At 39.2% G+C, this 21732-nt stretch overlaps 1 protein-coding gene across 2 annotated transcripts in view; it reads left to right on the top strand.

The window, feature by feature from the left end:
• Window positions 1–21732, top strand: part of LOC122395922 — a 520523-nt gene that overhangs the window by 251478 nt on the left and 247313 nt on the right. Inside the window, exon 5 of one of the 2 annotated variants that reach the window (XM_043393843.1) lies at window positions 13576–13629. The exons of the other annotated variant lie outside the window; for it this stretch is intronic. Coding sequence (XP_043249778.1) covers window positions 13576–13629 — 54 coding nt within the window. The remainder of the gene's footprint in view (window positions 1–13575; window positions 13630–21732) is intronic. 2 annotated transcript variants of the gene reach the window in all.

Here is a 21732-nt window from a genome sequence, read left to right as displayed (position 1 = left end):
CTTTTTTAATATCAAATTATGGGAACGAGACTTTTCAACTAGTTTTTCTCAGTCAATCGCTTTAACAAAGAAAGTGGTCTGCAAATTGATATCCTTTCTCTAAGGGGTTACCAAGATCATTTTCAGTTGATACTGGATGAGTGTTCCGACGTTTCGCCAATATTGCTAGCTTCTTCATGGGTCGAATGACACACTGATATTGATCCCTGAAGAAGCTAGCTGCAATGCACACTCGGAAGCCTCAAATATCTTATAAGACCACCTTAGATACTTCCTGTGATTTCTTCCGTTCATCTTTCACTAGATAAGATAAATCTAACACCACTGGAATTATTTTCGTCACTAGAACTTCATATTGTAGGGAGAAAAAAATATTCCAGCAGGGGTTGTTGACCGTACTGGGTCAGACGTTTAAGTTAGGGTTCGTGTGACTTGTGATTATAACCCTGTTATTTAAATTACCACGTATTAGTATTAGTACGAGCATTAATCAGTAACTCTTAGTAGAAAGATCCACGAGTTCCAGACACTTTCCACTTTCTAATTTTATCGAATGCGGTCGTAACAAATAAATTAAAAATACGAGTCGTATTTTGTCTTCGCGATGTGCTTCTTGAGTTGACCGCTAGCTGCGCGCGCACGGCAGCCATCTTTGTTTCTCGCGTCGCGGTTGTCTCCCTCTGTCCAATTCTCTGCTCCCGCTTGGAATCTTTATTCAATTCTTCGTGACTGTGCACGTGTAGTTTCTAGTGCGTTTGTTAATAACCAGTGTGTGTATCTATTGAACAGCGTTGTTACTTCGTCGATCTACCCTTCCTGCCCCAAGTAAGTTAATCGAATTACATTGTGCAATCTAACATTTGTCGATGTTTAAATCAGGTTAAGTTACTACTTTTTCTTTCCCTTCCAATTATAAACTAAGAAAATTCTGATATGAATGATCGTGGCACGAAAACATACTATGCAGTATATTCTTTTGATACGATACAACGTGCATAAATAAACCTGAAAAGGACATTGATCAAAACGTGGCAAGTCAATAAACTTTCGTAGTTTATTTGTACAACTAAAGACAGATATTTATTATACGCAAGTATCTTTACATTTTATATGATGTGACATTAACTTTAACGAAAGTTTAACAAAAGATTCGATCGGATCCAACGCAAGTTGCGCGTCACATGACGCAATGTGTACAAATCTTATGCGCGGGAATTTTGAACGTTACCACACGCCACCACACGATACGCTGGCGTTGTTGGAACGACGATAGCCAACGTAGGGCGTCATTAATAATTCTCAGGCGCTAGGAAAGGTCGTGTTCGAAAATGGGAGGTTCCTGGCGGGACTGGAAAATTATCCCACGTCCGATAATGGCGGGGTAGACGATCGTTTAAAAGGAAGTCCAGCGTTACGCGCTGCTGGGCGGCTGCTCGGGGCTCGGTTTTCATTTAATGCTCGTATTAGAAAATTTTGAGTCCTATAATCAACCGATTTCCAACGTCGCCGTGCATTAACTTCGCGGCGAGTCGACGCGCAATTTCCCCGGGGCGATACTTTTCGTTGGAAGTAAGCAATTTCTGCTGGAACGACGACGCATAAATTATTTTCATGCGTCGTTTACGTCGGTTAATGTTAGTGATTTCTGTCGCTTCGGTAGCTGCTCGATTAATCGCCGTTTAAGAGATCGAAAAGTAGACTGTTATTGACTATCGACGATACACAGCAAAACAAAACAGAAATGCTGGATAAACCCTTTGAATTTATTTGTTTATATTAATTTTATTTTAGGTTATATTTGTAACTAAGATCATGGCCATTGATAAGATACTCTTGTTTTAGATTTTGTTATATGAAAAATTTTAATGGGAGATTCTAGAGGCCAAAATAAGACGAAAATCAAGAATACTAATTTATTGACGCAGGCTTCGTTGAAAAGTAATTAACGTTAGAAGTTCCGTCTGTACTGAATTTTTTTCTAGAAAGTGAGTAGGATTTCGCGGGTAGGTCTATTCACCAAAAATAATTGTAATTGACCCCTGTAACTAACTATAATTTTTCCAGAACGATTTGAAATTGTTTTTTTTGCCAAATAATTTAGGCACTAAAAAAAAATGTAATGAAAATCATTGCACTCAGATTATTGTGCGTATAAAATTAATCTCTTCAGGGACAAATTTATTTATTTATTTTAATTTTATTTAGGATTACATTAGCAACTAGGATCATGACCATTGATAACGTATTCTTGTTTTAGATCGTATGTCCTTTAAAAAATTGATAAGTTTCAATATATATTCTTCTCTGCTGTAATGGAAATCATTGCATTCAAATTATAGTATTCAATGGCCCCGAAAGTAGATTCTGGTTTAATTAGAACATTCGTATTGGCGAAAAGTTACGCAGAGTTGGTTAAGTTGCGCGAAATTCGTACAGCGATATGTTAGCGAGCGGGAAGGGTTAGGGTTCCTAGGAATACATTCCAGACGTTAGGTTCGAATATACCAATAATAGTTTGTCAACTTTGGAACGGTTTTCGACGAAGCACGCGGCAACAAACTCGGCCCCGTTGTTTCCATCCTGCGAACTACCCTCCTGTTTCACCTCCCCCACGTGGAAAGAGGGGGAGGTTGCAGCGATTCTCGTGCGCTATACTACTAATATCGATGCTCGAAAGAGGGTCTGAAACCTCAAAGGGTCGACTAATTACGCCCGTTCCTGCCAACCTGTGATGCCGGTACTGTTCGAGCGAATTTCGAAACGCTCACTCGAAAATATCCTGTCCTGAATGATGTCTACTAATTACTAATGGGCACGCTCAACTAATTTCGTATATGCCTGAACGCGATTTAATTTCGACGCTCAGAGTTACCGGATACACTGGGTGTCCCAAACAAACGATACAATCGATATCGAAGCCACCTTATTGTTCTGTGCCAGAAAATGCCTTTACAGAAAATTCTGTACAACGTTTCGACCGTGCAATAGCGAAACAAAGTAATGCATTCGGGAAAATAATTTTGGAATTATAAAGAAATACTCGTAATAATTTTTATATACATATTTTAAATATTGTTATATGTAGAATCATTTGTTTCTCGGTTGTATTACTTGGGTGTGTAACACCGTGTATGGTGGTCCATTGGAAAGGGGCCAAATTGTTGCTACGACACGTATACAAAGGATAATAATCTATAGAGATGCATTAAACTCTAGTAAAATTGCGCATGCTCCAAGCAGTTTCCAAATCGATTTTTCTTGAAAACAAAACCTCGTATGAAAAATGTTCGATGTACATTTTCCGTGTATTTTTGCATGTAGAATTATTCTCTTTTGGTTGTATCTCTATAGAGGGTGTTCTATCGAAAAAATCCAGCAATTTAAAATTAAATTTTATTTTTTTATTTTGCTTTTTATTATTTTTGCATATAAATTTTTAATCACGAATTTTTCCTATCATTAAAAATGGCTAACATATTAGAATGACTCGTTTACAGTAAACTCACCCTTTCACCATACAACAAATAAATCTGTTTCCTGTCTCGTATTGGAAGTTCTGAATGTTGTAACGCCGTCGTTTCGTGCCATCGAATAATCGATACAGAGTGTAAAAATACACGAGTAAAAAGGATGGTCAGTGAAAAGGTTACAGGGGTTAATGGTACGATCAATATACAGCGACTCACAGATTTATTCACACGTTTCGAAATCGTAATTAATTCAGCAAATATTCCCTTCATATTTTGTAAATTCAAAGAGTACAAATTCTTGCAAAATTTGTTGTTTTATATTTTTTCATCAGAATTGGTGCATTTAACTCTATGGATCAACCTGAAAGATCCACTAAAAAATTCGTCGATTTGAAACTCTAAATATTCGTTTAGAAAATATTAAAGTAATACATCGATGAGAACTTAGTGTGTGGTAGATATGTGCGTTCGGTATAGATTATACGCGCGAGAGGCGGACGGGTAAACAATTTTCTTTTTCACGGACGCTGAACGGAAGATCAAGAACGCCTGGTTCCATATACGACACGATACAGAACGTTGTGGAACCTGTTACATGTCGTATTTAACATCCATTTTCTCTGGAATTCTCGAGTTACCTCGTGCTGATCGTAATCGACCAGCTCGTTTCGCGAGACACGACTCTCCGTCGTTTATTTACTCCGAGGAAGCATTGTACAGGATTAGTCTGGTTGCTCCTCTTATTACTTTCGAGTTGCCATGGATCGGTGGTCAACAAGCCTTATCTTATAACGCATCTAATTGATTTCGTAATAGCAATTTCGTCGATTCCCTAACTGCTTTTATTTCCACCTTCCTTGTTTTCTCTTCATTGAAAATGTTTGATTCGAGTATCAAAAATTAATTCCTGACGATCTGACGCAATGAAAAGAAGTGTAATTAATTTGCAAACTCGATTGGATTATTTTGAGGGTGGAAAGAAAAAGTTTGCCTTCTTCTTGGACTATTTTTGGCTAATCAAAGGCGTCTTTTCTTTCTATCGACATAACGGACGAGATGTTTTTCTTGGGGTATTCGCAAGCAAGGACGATGACGTTTCAGAAATTAATTCAAAGAGAACTAATTTAAAAGTGAAAAGGCCAGCCTAGAGGAATAATAAAAAGATATTGATGATAAATGTAATTTACGCGGGGCTGGCTGAATTTTGGGCGATTTCTCATTGTTATGGTTTTCGGTGTTGACGCAGCAGCTGCCTAACGGCGTCAGACACGCGGGTAGCCTGTGCCAATAGCATCTAGTGGCTGGACGGTAGTTGGCAGGAACGTTAAACAGGAAGGGTGCTTCGTAATCACTGTTAATTAACATTTATGGAGACACGTACAGGCTCTCTAGACACTTTTGGTAGACACACGGGTCTCCATCATCGTGATCTGTCACAAAGGTACGACTACCAAAGGGAACAGAAGAGGCTCCATTATATTCTAATTGACGTTGTAGGGCTCTTAACGCGACGAGGGATTTCAAATAAGATGAGCAAATTGCTTCCCTTTCGGGATACAACGAAAATCTTTTTCATTAAGAGCATCTGTTTCGCGAAATTAACTGGATGAAATTTGTGGGCGATATTCTTCAGTTTTGGCGACTTTGAGGGTTGCAACCCGCTCTTCCAGCGTTTGAGAAAATATAAACAAATCGAAAACCCTGAATTTTATTACTCAACAACTGGTTAATACATTTCCTATTCTGGAATTTAAATTATCCTCTATGAACAAAAGCAATAGATTTCATATTTTTCATTTTCTCAAAAACGAAGCCTCGAATGAAAAAATTGTATCCTACATTTTCCCCCCATTTTTTAACGTAGAATTACTCTCCTTCAGAAAATATAAACAAAGCGGAAACCGCGAATTTTATTACTCAACAACTGTTTAATACATTTCCTATTCTGGAATTTAAATTATCCTCTTTGAACAAAAGCAATAGACTTCATATTTTTCATTTTCTCCAAAACGAAGCCTCGAATGAAAAAATTGTATACCACATTTTCCCCCTATTTTTTAACGTAGAATTACTCCCCGTTCCGATTTTTCACTCATCCCGTGTATTGTAGTCTCTGTGTCTCGTTTAATAACGCAAGCAATAGGGTCCACTTAGCCTAACAAATTCTGGGAAAAAACAAGCGCGATACCTTTGATCCGCAGCGCGTTTCGAACGCAGATAATCACCGATAAAAGTGTATCAACAGCCTCCGCTAACAATAGCGGGGCATTCGCGCCTCGCGTTGCCCTCGAAAAGGGAGATCAAAGATCGTACTGGCATCGGTTCTCGTCCCGCCGATGTTCTTCCAACCCCAGCACACCGGTTCTTCGCCCGCAACAAGCCACGTCGTGCTTTCGGTCGGGCCACCCAATTTCCATAAATCAACCCTCCACCCCCGCAGCTCGAGTCACGAGACTTTCCACCCCTGGTTCTCGCTTGCGCCCTTTTTCGAATCCTCTGGCTTCCTTTCGAACAGTCGCTTCCTCGAAACAGGGTCGGTTTCATCGAGAAACGTTTTGTTGATTATCGTTCGAGTGGAGCCAGGGTTTCAGGCGATCGAAAATATCGTTACGAGTTAGCGAAACACACGGGAGTCGCAAATCTGCCATAAACGGGATCTCCTATTTGGGAGTGGATGGTGTCTAGCGGCGTATAATGGTGGGCGTCAGCGAATCTCGCGGATGTTGTAAGAGAATGGCGTAAAAGTTATAACGTCTAGTCGGAATCGATTCGAACTCTTGCTTTCAACGATATTAAGGGCTACTACTATCCACGAAAGTGCTTGTAGACTTTTATAATATTCGTGATAGGGCAGTAGTTAAATAGAGGTTCTTCTTTTCATCTTTTTTAAATATCTTTTTGGTCTAAATTCAAATTCTCCACGTATCTGAAGTAGTACAATACTGCAAGTAGTTTTAAATTTATAACTATTGTATTGTACTACTTCAGATACGTGTAAAATTTGAATTTAGAATAGAACTGTATTTATAAAGTTTATAAAGCTATAAAATTTACAACTTCTTGCAGTATTCTACTTCTTGAGATACGTGTAGAATTTTAAGTTATACATTTACATCTTCTTGCAGTATTGTACTGCTCCAGATATGTGTAGAATTTGAATTATAATTATATTTCGTGATCCATAAGTTTGTTTCTTCACAGTAGAGCTATCGTTCATTAATTTGTACATTACAAAGGGCTGACAAATAATGGAGGAACCTTTTTTAACACATTGGCTGCCCCGTTACTCAAGATTAGATCTTAAAGAAAATAAATCTAGAATTTCTCTTGAATTTGAACGAGTCTTTAAAAATAAATTCCAAAACAAATGATGGGTATGCTAGTTTCCAGTTGTCTATAACCAATCTTTGGTATTCGTGGACAATTTAAGGGGTTTGATCTGGCAGTAAACATGTTAGGAACCTTGATTACTAAATTCGAGTTGCTAAGATTGCACTTTACGATGATTCTTAAGATCGGCTCGGTGCACTTTCTCAGCGTAATCGCGCGCCGTTCTGCCGCCACGACCCCCGACCGTTTCGCCCTCGCCGACCACTGTCGACCTTAAAACGCAAGTGCGAAAATTTCCAGTTCATCGCTTTGACAAAGGCGCAGCCAGTCAATGACTCGTTGCTTAAAGGCTCTCGAGCAGACAGGAAGCATCGATCCTGTCTGCCGGCTGCACTGTACACCAGGAATCCCTGTACCATCACGTCTCTCTCTCTTGCTCCCTCTATCCCCGATCCTCTCTGTTCGATGTCTGGTCCCAAGCGTTTACGCTGGAAACCAGCTTTACGTCCCAACACCCTCTGCCGGAATTCATTAGCCCGCCCCTCCTTGATGCTGGCCGAGCCATCCTAAAAACGACTTCCAAAGAGATTTTAATTGGCTACTTCGACGTACAGGCTGGCCGTGCAGGCGTCGCGGCGTCCTGCCCGTTCGGCATCATCGGTTTCGCAAAATGAATTCTTTTAGCTCCGTTTAACGCTCCACGCCTGGTCGCTGGCGACGCCGGGGCTGGGACACCCCCTGGTTCCATTTATTACACGATACAGGGATGCTTTTTGCCACGAGAACCTTCTTGGGGATACATGTCACCGTAGCAAAATTTTTGTCCGATCTCTCGAAAGAGAGTTCAGATATATTAGACATTTCGACACACTCGGCTACCACATGTCTTCTCTGGAACTCCTTAATCTCTTCACGACCTTGGCCACATATGTGGACGTTTAGTTTTTTATAATCATAGTTACTGTCAATAATAAATGGACCAAAATTTTCACTACAGATTATAAAAAAAAAATCGTCCCTGAAGAGGTTAACCTCCGCCCTTTGTATTTAAGAGCGATCCTGAAGGGTTGTATGGAGTTAGACACGCTAAAAGAATTTTAGAAATTAATAATTGGGCTTTTCGTTTGTTAATTCTTTTTTCAAAATTGTTTTAAGAAAGCAAATATGTACATCTGTTATATTAGTATAGTCTTCGTTAAGTTAATAATATTAAAATGTTCGATTACCTTTCTAATCAAAATAGATGATAATATTTTTTAATTATTATTACTGTCGAAATAGAACACGTTTCATTACATTTACGTATGTTTATATTTTGTAGATTGATGAATTAAGCTAGAATTTTCAACCTGACTAAATAATCTCTAATAAATACACATCAATGTATCAATAAATATATCCCGACAGTTTTGGCGTACAATACGTATATTAGGAATTAATCAAAGGAACATTCTACGCATAAAATCATAAAATACATTCTATTTATTTACAAGAGTTCCAAACAATACAAATCGGCGATTTATCTCCGATTTGCGAAGTTTCCGTTTCAGGAACTCCGGGGGGTCGTCAAGGGGTTGAAGATTTCCACACGCGTGATTCCTCCTTCGTCGTGTAATTTTTTGCGCAGGGTCGACATCCATCAATTTACACTCGATTATGCTCGCCGTGGTGTCCCATCGTTTTTCCAAAAAGTATCCCCCCCGATAACCTTGCTACCGTTCCCGTGCAATCTCTCGGTCCAATACGCGTCGGTGTTATTGTTTATCGTCTGGACCCTTTCCCTCGGAAGCAGTCTGTATATCGTAGGAACGTCAATCGTGCAACGAATCGCACTGGTGGACGGGAATGGACTATCTAGATCGCCATTGAGAAAGCATGGAAACCTGGCATCGAGCACCGACCGCCGGCTGGAGGTGGAAATTGCAGTCGCAGCACCGATGCATCGACGCTCGCAACGAGGCGCGAGGGTGTTTTATACGCCGTGCGACCGGCGCCGGTTGTCGGCGAGACGAGAACCGTTATCGGACGACGTTCTACCCTTCCTGCTCAACGCGTCTGTCTCTCCAGCCAGGTTCTCTCTATTTCCCTCTGCTTTCTACGATCCACTTTCCCAGCACCTCATCCTTCGCTTCTCCTTATCCGCTTCGAGCTTCACCGAGCTCCTTTTCCCTTCCGTTCTTCCTTTCGGTCTTGTTCCTTTCGTTCCACTTTGCCCGGGACTCCTTCTTTTCTGCGGTTAATCCACTTTCCAGCTAGGTATCGAGCGTTATTAGAAGCCTCGCGATAATCAGTGGATTTCGTTTCTTCGAGCACAGTGCGCTAGAAAACGTTGATTCGTGGACAAAATTCGATTTTACAATTTTATTTAAGAACGCTTTTTTTTTTAACTAACAACACTCTAACTCTGTGAATTCGTAGTTGCTTGAAGCTATGGTTTGAGTTTCGTCTTCTTAACCTCTTCAGGACTAAATTATTTTATCCTTGGTAAAGGAAAATTTAATGATGAACATTCAATTGTAACTCTAGTGGTTACTATTATGATGTAATATTCAAAATAACTTAAATAGAGAGGTACACATACGAGTCAGTATCCTTGAAGAGGTTAACAACGAGTAAACAGAGTAATTTACCTCAGTTTTTTAAAATAAAAGAAACTAATTCTGATAATAAAGATGATATAAGGATAAACTTACAGATTTCTATATAAGGAGCCGTGATTAATTAAAACCACAAAAAATATATTCTAAATGCAAGAAAACTTTGCATGAAAGATATTTGTAGTGAATTATTGGACTATTTTTATGGAGTTTTTCTCATTGTACGGGGTTAAGCAACAATTTATCAAACATTCTTAGAATTTCTACATATTCTTCAACAAAATACGTGTCGGTTGCATTTTGAAACATTAAAATCGTCGAATCCGTTCAGGAGTTATGATTTTTTAAACATACGTATGACAATTTCAGGGGAATCGTTCATTCATGATCAGACATTGTATTTTCGGTAAAGAATTTTTTTTCTCGAAAGTGCGTAGGATTTCGGTGATATATCTATTCACCAAAAATGATTGTAATTGACCCCCGGAACCAAAAATAATTTTTTCAGAACAGTTTAAAATTTTTTAATTTTGCCAAAAAAGAGCATCATAGATGTTTCTTAAAAATTCGTTTTTGATTTTTAATAAATCTGTACGCCGACCTACGGAAATGTAGGGAAATTTAATTGAATTATCGATGGACAAAGGATAGCCAGAGTAATTTACCTTTCTCTGTTAAACATTGAAGAATATCAGACTGTTTACATTTGAAACATCCATTTCTGCTATTTCCTACGTCCTACGAAGGAAAAATTAAATACCTGACCGTCCAATTTGTTCCAAAGATCGCATCGTCGACGTTTAAATTCGCCAGCGCCGAGCCTGACCGTCTCTCGTTCCTTTTAAAGCCGAGGTCCCCGGCGAAGATCGCGCTCAAGATGATTATTCCGCATCATTCCTCGACTCTCTTTAAAATATGCAATCGTTGCAATATCTCACCCCGCGTAACGCGTTCCTACCTCCCCGTGGTCTCTGACCTTCCTCTTACTCGCGTTATCTCTGCAATCTTGGTTGTTCGTCCCTCTTTTTCCCGTCGCTTCTTGCCGCCCGCTCGGAGTTCTCCGCCTCGCTTCTTCGTTATCTGCACTGTTTCTGCGTTTCGGTCTGAGCACGCCGTGTCAGACTTTCAGAGGCTGCAAAGGCACCCACCCCGTTCCTCTGTCTTCTGTCAGGGACCAGTCACGCGCGTCCACCGAGATAAGGCTCGCCATCATCGCCGTCGACAAGGTCGAACAATACCACCACCGGCACCCTAACGTTAGGACCGACGAGGAACGAAGATCCCTCTGTTGATAAGGCTGCCACGTGATGTGTCGCCCTAATAGTTCTTCGCCGCTTCTGTCTTCCTCTGGAAGGTCGTGACACCGTATTCCGAGGGACGGTCGGTCCTTTTTTCCAGAAATTCCATCGACTTTGCCCAAAAATCGGACTCCGAAACGGTAGAGAATCGGTCTAAAACGGGCTTAGGCAAGGGTCGCGAAAAACGAAGACGCAAACTGAGACTCGTGGATAATTATACTTCGTGTGAGGCGATTTCCCGAAATTCCAGCAATATATTCTTATTGTTAGGGAAGAAATAGTAGAAGTTTCCTACCCTTTCGCGTTTACTCTTTCACCCCCTTAAGCAGAAATCTTTCAGAACTCGTAGTACAATTACAAATTTTATTTCGTTTATATCAGCAAATATGGACATACTGATCACTACTGAACAATAATTATGTCTGCTACATCTAATACTAGAAAGTTTCCCTAAACTAGAGTTAAAATATCAACTATACAATTCGAAGAATTTTTGTATATTTATATTCACAAATAGAGACAATATACAGGGTGATTTCAAACAACCCATAAATTATTATTGTCCAAAAAGCGATTCAGATCAAAGTTGTATGGTTTTTAGATGTCCATATAGTACCGTATATAGCATTGCAAAATTCCTATCGCGAAATATGGGGGTTGTCCATTACAAAATAATTAAAACCGTTGACCTCGAATGCACACGCTCCCCAAAAATAATATTTAAAGATTAATTTCCGTGCAGCAATTAGGAGGGTCTCGAAGTTTCGTTTCCTCGTTTTTCCGTACGTTAAAGGGTAATCGTTGCCCGTGAAAAAATCGGAGATCCTTGCCAAATTGAGATTACGCTCGACGAAAGGAAACACTCGTGTCGGGAACGTACGAAATCGTTGCTCTCTCCGGTGTAATCCATCGGATTCCATTAAGGGCGACGCTCATATTCGACGCTGGTCCGCTTTTTCCCGCGGGGTATCGAAAAATACTGTAATTTATCAAGCCGTGGTTACGGCACTGCCCTCGAGTTCCTCAGCGGGGACTTTAACCCTGTCTGGGTCGGCCTCTCCTCTCCCTTCGTCGTTCGTTCTTTCGTCTTCTTCCTTCGTCCTTTCAGAATCCCTTCTGTAGTTGTTAATGCATACGTCCACCATAGTCGGCCTCGAAAGTCGACGCCCACCGTTAACGTTGGCGCTTAACAATTCCGAGAAGACCCGGCTACGCGGAGGGTACACGATGAAAAGGCGACTCGCGATCGTCGAGAAAAATGGGAACAATGGCGGGGAAGGATTTATTTCGATGCTTATGAGAATATTCCGTCGGGTACGCCGCGCCGAGAACGATTCGCGATCTTAAGGGAATTGATATTTCCTGTCGGTTAATTTTTTTACGCCGCGGGAATTCAACGCTCGAACGCCCAGTCCCTCTCGAATCGGATGCAACGACCACGTTGAGAAAGTTGTTACAGAAAGTTCACGAATCGAAGGGGAAAAATACCATCGAAACGGGGTGACTCCTCTCGTAGGTTTCTCGTTAATTTTAACTTCCTCACGGGACTGAGACAAATTTCATAATGCAAGTTAAAATAAATAAGTTCAAAAAATATGCTTTATTCCAATAATAATATAGAAGAGCAATTATGGGTTCTAACAAATGATTCTCTTTATTTCCCAAGGGTTCAGGTTACAATATTATTTTTCTGTTTATATACGTGAATTCAGGGTACAATTTTGGGACGATTTTATATTTACAAAGGCTGAAATGTCGAAATAAATAAGTTCAAAAAATATGCTTTATTCCAATAATAATATAGAAGAGCAATTATGGGTTCTAACAAATGATTCTCTTTATTTCCCAAGGGTTTAGGTTACAATATTATTTTTCTGTTTATATACGTGAATTCAGGGTACAATTTTGGGACGATTTTATATTTACAAAGGCTGAAATGTCGAAATAAATAAGTCCAAAAAATATGCTTTATTCAAATAATAATATAGAAGAGCAATTATGAGTTCTAACAAATGATTCTCTTTATTTTCCAAGTGTTCAGGTTACTATATTATTTTTCTGATTACATACGTAAATTCAGGGTACAATTTTGGGACGAGTTTATTTTAATGCGAGATTCTAGAGGCCAAAATAAGACGAAAATCAAGAACATCAATTTCTTGTCTGAGGCTTCATTAAAAAGTTATTAAAAAATTAAATTAAAAAATTTCAAATCGTTCTGAAAAAATTAGTTTTGGTTGCAGGGCTCAATTACAATCATTTTATGTAAATTCACATTCCCCAGAAATCCATTCCACTTTCGAGAAAAAAATTCAAGCAGGTACTGAAATTTTTAGACGAAATTAAAAAATTTCAAATCATAATAAAAAAATTATAGTTAGTTACAGAGGTCAATTACAATTATTTTTTGTGAATATACCTACCCCCAAAATCCTACCCACTTTTTAGAAAAAAATTCAGTACAGGCAGAACTTTAAACGTTAATAACGTTTTAACGAAGCCTCCATCAACAAATTAGTATTCTTGATTTTCGTTTTATTTTGGCCTCTAGAATCTCTCATTAAAATTTTTCCCAGGTTGGCCGAACACCGGGTATTTACCAAGTCTGAAACGTCAAAATAAATAAGTCCAAAAAATATGCTTTATTCAAATGATAATATACAAGAGCTATTATGGGTTCTAATAAATGATTCCGTTTATTTTCCAAGTGTTCAAATTATTATATTATTTTTGTGTTTATATGCGTGAATTCACGATACAATTTTATATGTACCAAAGCTGAAACATCGAAATAAACAAATCCAAAAAATATATTTTATTCAAGTAATAACATAGAAGAGCAATTATAAGTTCTAACAAATGATTCTCTTTATTTTCCAGGTACGTAACTGGCAACGACACAATAATATTTTGTCCCCATCTCTCCTGAAAACTGTAAGTACGTCTTTGATGAAATCACTCGATTTTATAAACCTTGGACAATATCATATTTGACTATCGATGAATCAGAAATAGGTAGAATTTGATTCGAATATTTCGTTGTGAAGTTCGTGCTTAAAATTTTTATTTCTATTTAAAACTTTTGTCCAGAACGAGTTAGAAGAAATTCGTTCCGATGAGAGTCTATACAAAGTAGAATTTCCGATTACGGAACGCTGACACAACAAATTTCCAGGCGCGATTATTAACGCCGGCGCGACCGTTAAAGAATTAATGGCGCGGAAGCATTCACAAGTCCGCAGCATGAAAACTAAATTAACCCTCGTCATTGGCCAATGCTTTAAACGGAATTTCTGCCCCTCTTAATGGCTGTTCCGTGTTGAACAATTTTTATACGAGGCGAACGCGCGGGAAAACCAATCGCGAGTCGTTTTACATTCCGTGACCCGGGTTTCCTGGGAAAAATATATCTCGAGTAATTGAAACGTTTCGATGTCGAGCAACGAAATCACCGAGAGGGTCTTATCACTCTGGTCCTCGAATCTTCTTTGAAATTCAATATCGCTTCGAAAATTGTAACAATACGCGATCGTCGATCTCGTCCTCGTTAAATCGAGTCACTCTCGAGTCGAGTAATTCTCGTGCAGCACGCGAGCAGTGCATTTACTATGTAAATGAATAATTAGTACAATTTCAACTAATCGAGAGGATCTCCTCTAATCGAAGAATAATCCGTAATTAATCACTGCGCAACAGCGTAACAATGCAACGCGTTTAGGTGTGTGGTCTGAAATGGATTTACCAGGCACCCTGCTGTTCGGAATTTTGAGCATACGCCGTTAGCACTTTCATTTCCAGCCATGTGGCTATTTAGAATCATCGAACATAATGTTTGGAATATATTTTTAAATTTTGTGTATACGTATTAATTGTTTCTAATTTTTTACAAATGCTGATAGCATATATTTTAACTTGACAAATCTTTTATCTTGATATTTTCATCCTCGTCATTAGACTACGGATCTCCATGCAAATTCATATTTTTGTTAATAGAATTAATGACATGGGAGCTTTGCAGAGGGTTGTCTCAACCCTTAAATATAATAATTCGTATCTCACTGTATTTCTTAAATTTTTGCAAATTAAGCAACCAACTAAATTTTTATTCCATCCCTATCAACTATCCCTACATATAATTTAGGACAATTTTTACACCTTGTTTTGATCAAGTTTATCCTTTCCCAGTACCACTATAAAGTCGCTTTAATTCGTCAGTTTCTTTATCTGTGCTGTTTTATCATCGCTCCGTGAGATCGAAACCTTCCTCGCGAGTTGATTAAGTATCTTTTATTCTTCTCGGTGATTACCTTAGCCCCCTAAAGAAGTTGACCCTTCCTTTTTAACACCCTATACAGGCGTGCAAGAGCGCGCGAAACCATTCATCGTGAGCGTCGACGCGGATATCTGATCGTTGGCCAGCGAATTCATTAACGGAAAACGCGTCGTTGGCGGCGTAAAAGAAAGGCCGCCGAAAGAAAATAAGAAGCTGAATGGTAATTGATTGCCTGCATAAAAGCCCGAACGGTATCGCTAAATCATTTCGATGGGTGTACGTAAACCGTTCGCAATCCATTTAGGAGCGCGTCGCGTTTTCGCGTGCGTGGACATTTTCGTGCGTCGGACCTGGAAATCCGCGCCGGTTATTTATTAACGTAATTAAACGATCCAATTACACGCGTAAAATATGAATTTTATCGGGCGGAATGCCACAGTCGCCCCGGCACGGTACACATTTTAATTACGGCGCGTTCGAGATTAATAAATAAATCTACGCCGGAGGGGGATACAAATAATTCGTTAATAGCGCGCACCCCGGTCGTTTACGACGCTGGAAAAGGTTTATAACGAATATGGGACGTGATAACGGGAGTAAGCGGTGAAATCAACGTTAAAAGCAAACGCGTTTGGTCTCTCATGCAGGTTTAAGACTGTCCCGTTACGGGGCATCGATTTTACGACGAAACTTTACGTTCGAACAAAATCGACCCTGCACTCGACATTCTCAAGCGTTTTTGCCTTCGTCAGCACGCTGTACTAATTATCGTAATTTTTATTATGAAAAAATGACGTTTTTAACGCTAGAACTACCGACAATTATAGTGTGTTTATTTGGACCGAAGAAATTGAAACGATAGGTTCGCGAAGAAATGTATAATGCAATGGAAATAAGCGTTTATATATTCTCTTATAGAAAATTTTTTGTAAGTTTTATTAGAAATTATGAATGAGTCATTTTGACTGGTTTGGTAGTTCTAGTGTTAATGTCTACGAGTTACAAAGTTGTGTAAACTAGTTATATTCTAGTGGTGGTATAACAAATGTATTGCTCGAAGCTGGAAAGTTGGCACCTTTCGGTTCTAGTATAAACTCTTCCCTATGGGCCTATTAAAATTGACGTATTTAGTATTCTGTCTACAAATTACAAGGTTGTATAAACTTGTTATATTCTATCGCTGGGAAAATGTGACAACAAATGTATTACTTGAAATTGGATAGTTGGCACCTTTTGTTGGTTCTAGTATAAACTTCTCCCTATGGACCTACTAAAATTCATGCATTTAGTATTCTGTCTACAAGTTACAAAGTTGTGTAAACTCCTTATATTATAAATATATACGTAATAACAAATGTATTGCTCGAAGCTAGAAAGTTGACACCTGGGAAAATTGACGACTTTGTTGGTTCCAGCATAAACTCCTCCCTATAGACCTGCTAAAAATGACTTATTTAATATTCTGTCTAGAAGTTACAATGTTGTTTAAACTTGTTATATTCTATTGATGGGAAAATGTGACAACAAATGTATTACTCGAAGTTGGATAGTTGGCACCTTTTGTTGGTTCTAGTATAAACTTCTCCGTATGGACCTACTAAAATCGATGCATTTAGTATTCTGTCTACAAGTTACAAAGTTGTGTAAACTCCTCATGTTATAAATATATACGTAATAACTAGACTGCGGATCTTTATGCAAATTCATGAAGATAAAAATTAATGAAATTGGAGCTTTGTAGAGGGTTGTCTTAATCCCTAGATATAATAATTCGTACCTTATTTTAAGTATTTCTTGTATTCTTGCATATTAACTGAATTCTGTAGTTTTTTAAAAATTAAAATTTCCCATAAATGCATAAACATCCGCAGTCTTGTAATAACAAATATATTGCTCGAAGCTAGAAAGTTGGCACCTGGAAAAATTTTGTTGGTTCCAGCATAAACTCCTCCCTATAGACCTGCTAAAAAATGACTTGTTTAACACTAGATTCACGGCAACCGTCAATTTGACGGATGTCAGATTCCATATTTAAAATTGCAGAACGCGTAAATATTATTTTTTAACAACTTATGTTGAATTTGTTTAGTGCAATGGCATGAATACATATTCTAATTAAAAGAAAAATCGTGTTTTAAGGTAAACGTCAACATGAAAGGTATCAATAAATATACGTGCGATCAATGCCCGCAAATCTAATATTAATATTCTGTCTAGAAATTAGAAAGTTGTTTAAACTTATATTGCTTGAGGCTGGAAAGTTGGCACCTGATAACACAGACATTTAACATTTCAAGATTAAATTTAGACAACCCTGCTCCGCACGTAAAAAATTTATAAATCTTCCACCGTCAAATTTTTAATTTCAAAGGGATCGCGTTATCGCGGTAGCATAATGGATGTAAAATCGTTAGCGGAATACGTAATATATCTGCGGCGTTCATCTTCCGGGCGCGTTCATTAGCATAATTCTCGTACGGTTTCGGGTTAACCGAGCCTCGCGGAGAGCTTTTTCCGCGCAGCTCGGGGCCACATATCGATAAGCAGGCATTGCGGGCTACCGAGCGTTGCGAGAGAGGGAATTCATTAACAAGAAACTCCGGTGGTATCGGCGTAATGGTGACGGCGGTTGTGCTGGCGGAGACGAAACACCGTGGGGGAGGGCAGGCAACAAAACCGAGCAACGTTGGCCAGCTAGGGTGGCGGACAATCGAAACCGAAATCGATAACTCATCGTGCGCGTCTGGCGGCATCCGATCGCTCGCTCTCCCTCGTACCTTCCTTCGGTTCTCCCTTTCCGTTCTCTGTTTCAACCCCTCGCGTGTCAATCACGCGACGTCACCGGCGATCCCCGAACGAGCGTCGTCGAACGACGTTTAATGACGCGGGGCTTTCTTGTTTCGTCGGTCTGGGATCGCTTCAGCGACAAACGCCGCGCGAAAACGGTACGGAGAAACGGCGAAAGTGAACCGTGAAGCCACTATCCTGCTCGAACGACGCTATCGAGGTAAAAGTCGCGCGTGAGAATTATGTGGCGGGCGCCAGTCGCGCAGCAATTCCTATGAATCGGTTGGGAAACACGAGTATACGGTATAAACAGAGAACTTATAATTTTATCGATGGCGGTGAAAGTAAATTTTCAAATTAGGAATGACGGTCTTCGTTTTAGACATCACTACTGTGATCTTTGTTGTATGAAATTATATACAAACGTCCCAATATCGACAACCTAGAAGGGTCTCTACATGGAAAAGAAAATCGAAAATAATTAACAAGATTTGTTTCATGTAAATCGACATTGAGTATACCAAAGGATTAATACAATTTAACGTTTATTTCGTGGAAAATAAAGAGTGTAATCGTGGGGCCATGGAAAATAGTGGGCCTACGGTGTTCAGCCAGGATCAATTAAGTTTCTCTCGGGGAAGATCCCATTGTGCAAGCTCACGATTCCCACCCCCTGGCAGTGAGAGTCTCTACTCACGCAACAGAAACAAGACGTCACACCCAGCGTGCTCGGGTCTGTCAGGAAGATGGAACGACCAGCGTGGCTGAGAACGCGTTCAACGCTCCGTAAACGAGCGGATTCCGTGATCCGACGGCTTGTAAACACTGCATTTCGAACGGCCAGTAAATCGAGAAATATCGCATCGTCGTTTTCGAGGAAGAAGCCCCCGAAAAGACTCTGAGCGTTTCAGCGATTCGAGCGAGGGAGAAAGGCCATTAAATCAACATTAACGCGACGTTTCGAGGACAACGAGACGTGCTTTCCACGTTCCCTCTTCCGTCTTTTTTTAACCCGCGTTCCTTCACCTTTCGGTCTCGTTGCCAATCGTTAAGGAATTTTACGACGCTGTAAAGTACGCGATACTCGCCGACTGACCTTCTCTGAATGGAATACTCATTCCTCCACCCCCTCGCGATAAGGTGTGCGCCTCGCGTCGTTCATAATGCTCATCGGGCCGATTTTAGAAGAGGTTCGAGAGAGCTGACTGGGCTGTTCCGAGCTTCGTGTCGTCGAGACGCGCGGCGTCATCGAGTACAAGAATCGAAGTCTCTTTTTTTGCACGAGGAATATTCAACCCTCTATCGCGCAATGTCCGGGACTCAATAAAATAAAATTATTGAAACATTCAACGAGGAAATTTTATGTGTTTGCAGAGTTAATAACTCCAGGAGCTTTTGGATAACATTTATTGAATCAGAGAACTGAATGAGGTGCAGTAGTTTCTCAGAAAATTATTTTATTTTAATGAGAATTCACTCGCGCAATTAATTAGTATGCAAGGAAAGGTGAAAGGAGAGAATCTTCAGTATATTAAAAATAATAAAACTTTAGATGCGTATAGTTCCGAAGATATTAGTGTTTTCTCCATAACTAAGCCATCATTAGAAGCGGTAAACCTTCCCCTTTAAAATGGTTTTTGTTTTAAGTCGATTGGACTTTTCGTTTTCGAGATATCGTAGTTTATGTGAAGGTATAATTTTTTAAATTCCACTCTCCGTCTTACGAAGGTCTATTAACGCGTATTAAAAATAGTAAAACTTTAGAGGCGTGCAGTTCCGAAATTACTAGTGTTTTATTAATAATTAAGACACTGTTAGGAGCGGCAAGGCCTCCCCTTTAAAGTGGTTCTTGATTTTTGTCGATTGGACTTTCCGTTTTCGAGATATCATCGTGTAAAGACAATCGTAATTTTTAAAATTCCGCTACATCTGACAGTCCGCCTTACAAAAGCCTATTAAGCGTATTAAAAATAGTAAAACTTTAGATGCGTGCAGTTCCGAAACTACTAGTGTCTTAATAATAATTGAGGCACTGTTGGCAGCGATGAAGCTTCCCCTTTAAAGTGGTTTTTGGTTTTTGTCGATCGGACTTTCCGTTTTCGAGATATCGTAATTTATGTAAAAGGGTATTTTTCTTAATTTGACTATCTCTGTCTCCGTCTGACGCGTCGCGCTGGACCTCTTTGTCGCACGTGAGACGTGACTCTCGTGACCTAGTTTCGGCGTAGTATTTCCAAGAATTTACTACGCACTGTTTACTATCTACGCGCGCGAGATGAATGAACTCGCGAGCGCACTACGAAACGTAAACAAACCCTATCTTCGAAACTAGCCACCGCATCGACGCGAAACTAAAAACGCTATATCTCCGGAATTAATTATGCTATCGACTCGTACAAACGCTCATTTTAAAGGGCTTTTCATCCTCTATCCTATCAACGTAACAACTACTATAATTTATGCTATCTTCTATGTTTATTTTAACATTTACTCTGACACTCGACTTGAAACAAAAATTGTCATATCTACGGAACTAATTACACTATTTGCTTGAATGGACGCTCGTTTTAAAGGGCATTTCATCCTGTATCCGATGAACGTAGCGACTATTATAATTTATTTTCTCTTCTATGTTTATTTTGAAGTTTGCTTTGACTCTATGTGACCAAAGAACTGATGTGCGATATAACTGGCTTATAAATATTTTTTTTAATTGTAAATTATTGAATATTATGGGATATATTCAGAGCAACATTCGTATAACGACAAACATTTATTAGTAATCACGCCTCGCTGTAGCGGTTGTTAGGACGCTGTTTATTGTTTTTAAACATATACGTATCTAGATTCTGGATATTCCTGAATCTATCGGGTGAATTCTTTTATACATCTACAGGTACAATAACGCCTTTTTTACATTAGTCGCTTCAGTTTTGTATTGTAACATAAATGAATTTAAATTTATATACAGGATGTTTGCATAATTACTAGCCGGTATTACTTCGTAGATAATAGTTTTCTCTGGAACCAAGTATAAAATAGACTTGAAACAAAATTCGTATGCATGAAGTATCGATATATTTACTGTTAAGATCTAATCTTTTCTAAAATAAAATAAAGCGTATGCTACAGCGGATTTCAAATACGATTATTGCAAACCAAGTTATTTATTAGACACGAAATTAAGCTGTTCGTCCGTTACACAGAGTGGAGAACATAATTCGTATTATTGCAACGCTCTTGGACACACCGGAGTGTTTAACCAGTTAGAAGTTAGAGTTCAACAGACAAACTTCAGTTGTTCGGTCTTATCGTTAGTAGAACCAGTCAGGTTTCTAGTTACTTAACTGCGATAGTTAACGTCGAACGAGAGTATAGTTGGCTTTCGGGTGGACCTTCAGAAATCTGGAGGCGCCGTGGACTTCGAACAGTCAGTCGGTTTAGTCGATTCAAAAGAGCAATCAACGCCAGCGTAGTCACTTTGGAAGCGATCAGGCTTCTACCAAGTCGATACGATCAGTTGGATTTTGATTAACTTAGCGAGCAGTTAGACTCAAATTGCACGCTTCTAGTCGGTCCATTGTCTTCGCGTCTTTGTTCCCTCGTCATTTATTACAATAGACTCGGTTCTCAAGAATCCTTCGATGTTCCTTAAAAAAATCGTTATTATTATTATTTTATTTTCCATGCAAATGTCAGAAGCTTGGCGCGTTCGAATTCATCGTTCGAATCGTTAAAGAAACTGAAAGAACGTGGAGATTTAGGGTCCACGTTCATCATTGTAACGAACATCGTTATTATTATTTTATTTTCCATGCAAACGCCAGAAGCTTGGCGCGTTCGAATTCATCGTTCATATCGTTAAACAAACTGGAAGAACGTGGAGATTTACACGTTCGTCTTAAAAATCATCACTGTAACGAACATTGTCATTATTTTATTTTCCATGCAAATGCCAGAAGCTTGGCGCGTTCGAG

This window comes from Colletes gigas, unplaced genomic scaffold (genome assembly GCF_013123115.1).
Source record: "Colletes gigas isolate AHSC1104 unplaced genomic scaffold, ASM1312311v1 Colletes_gigas_Sc00006, whole genome shotgun sequence".
NCBI lineage: Eukaryota > Metazoa > Arthropoda > Insecta > Hymenoptera > Colletidae > Colletes > Colletes gigas.
The sequence above is the reverse complement of the archived record's forward strand: the minus strand, read 5'-3'. Positions and strand labels throughout refer to the sequence as shown.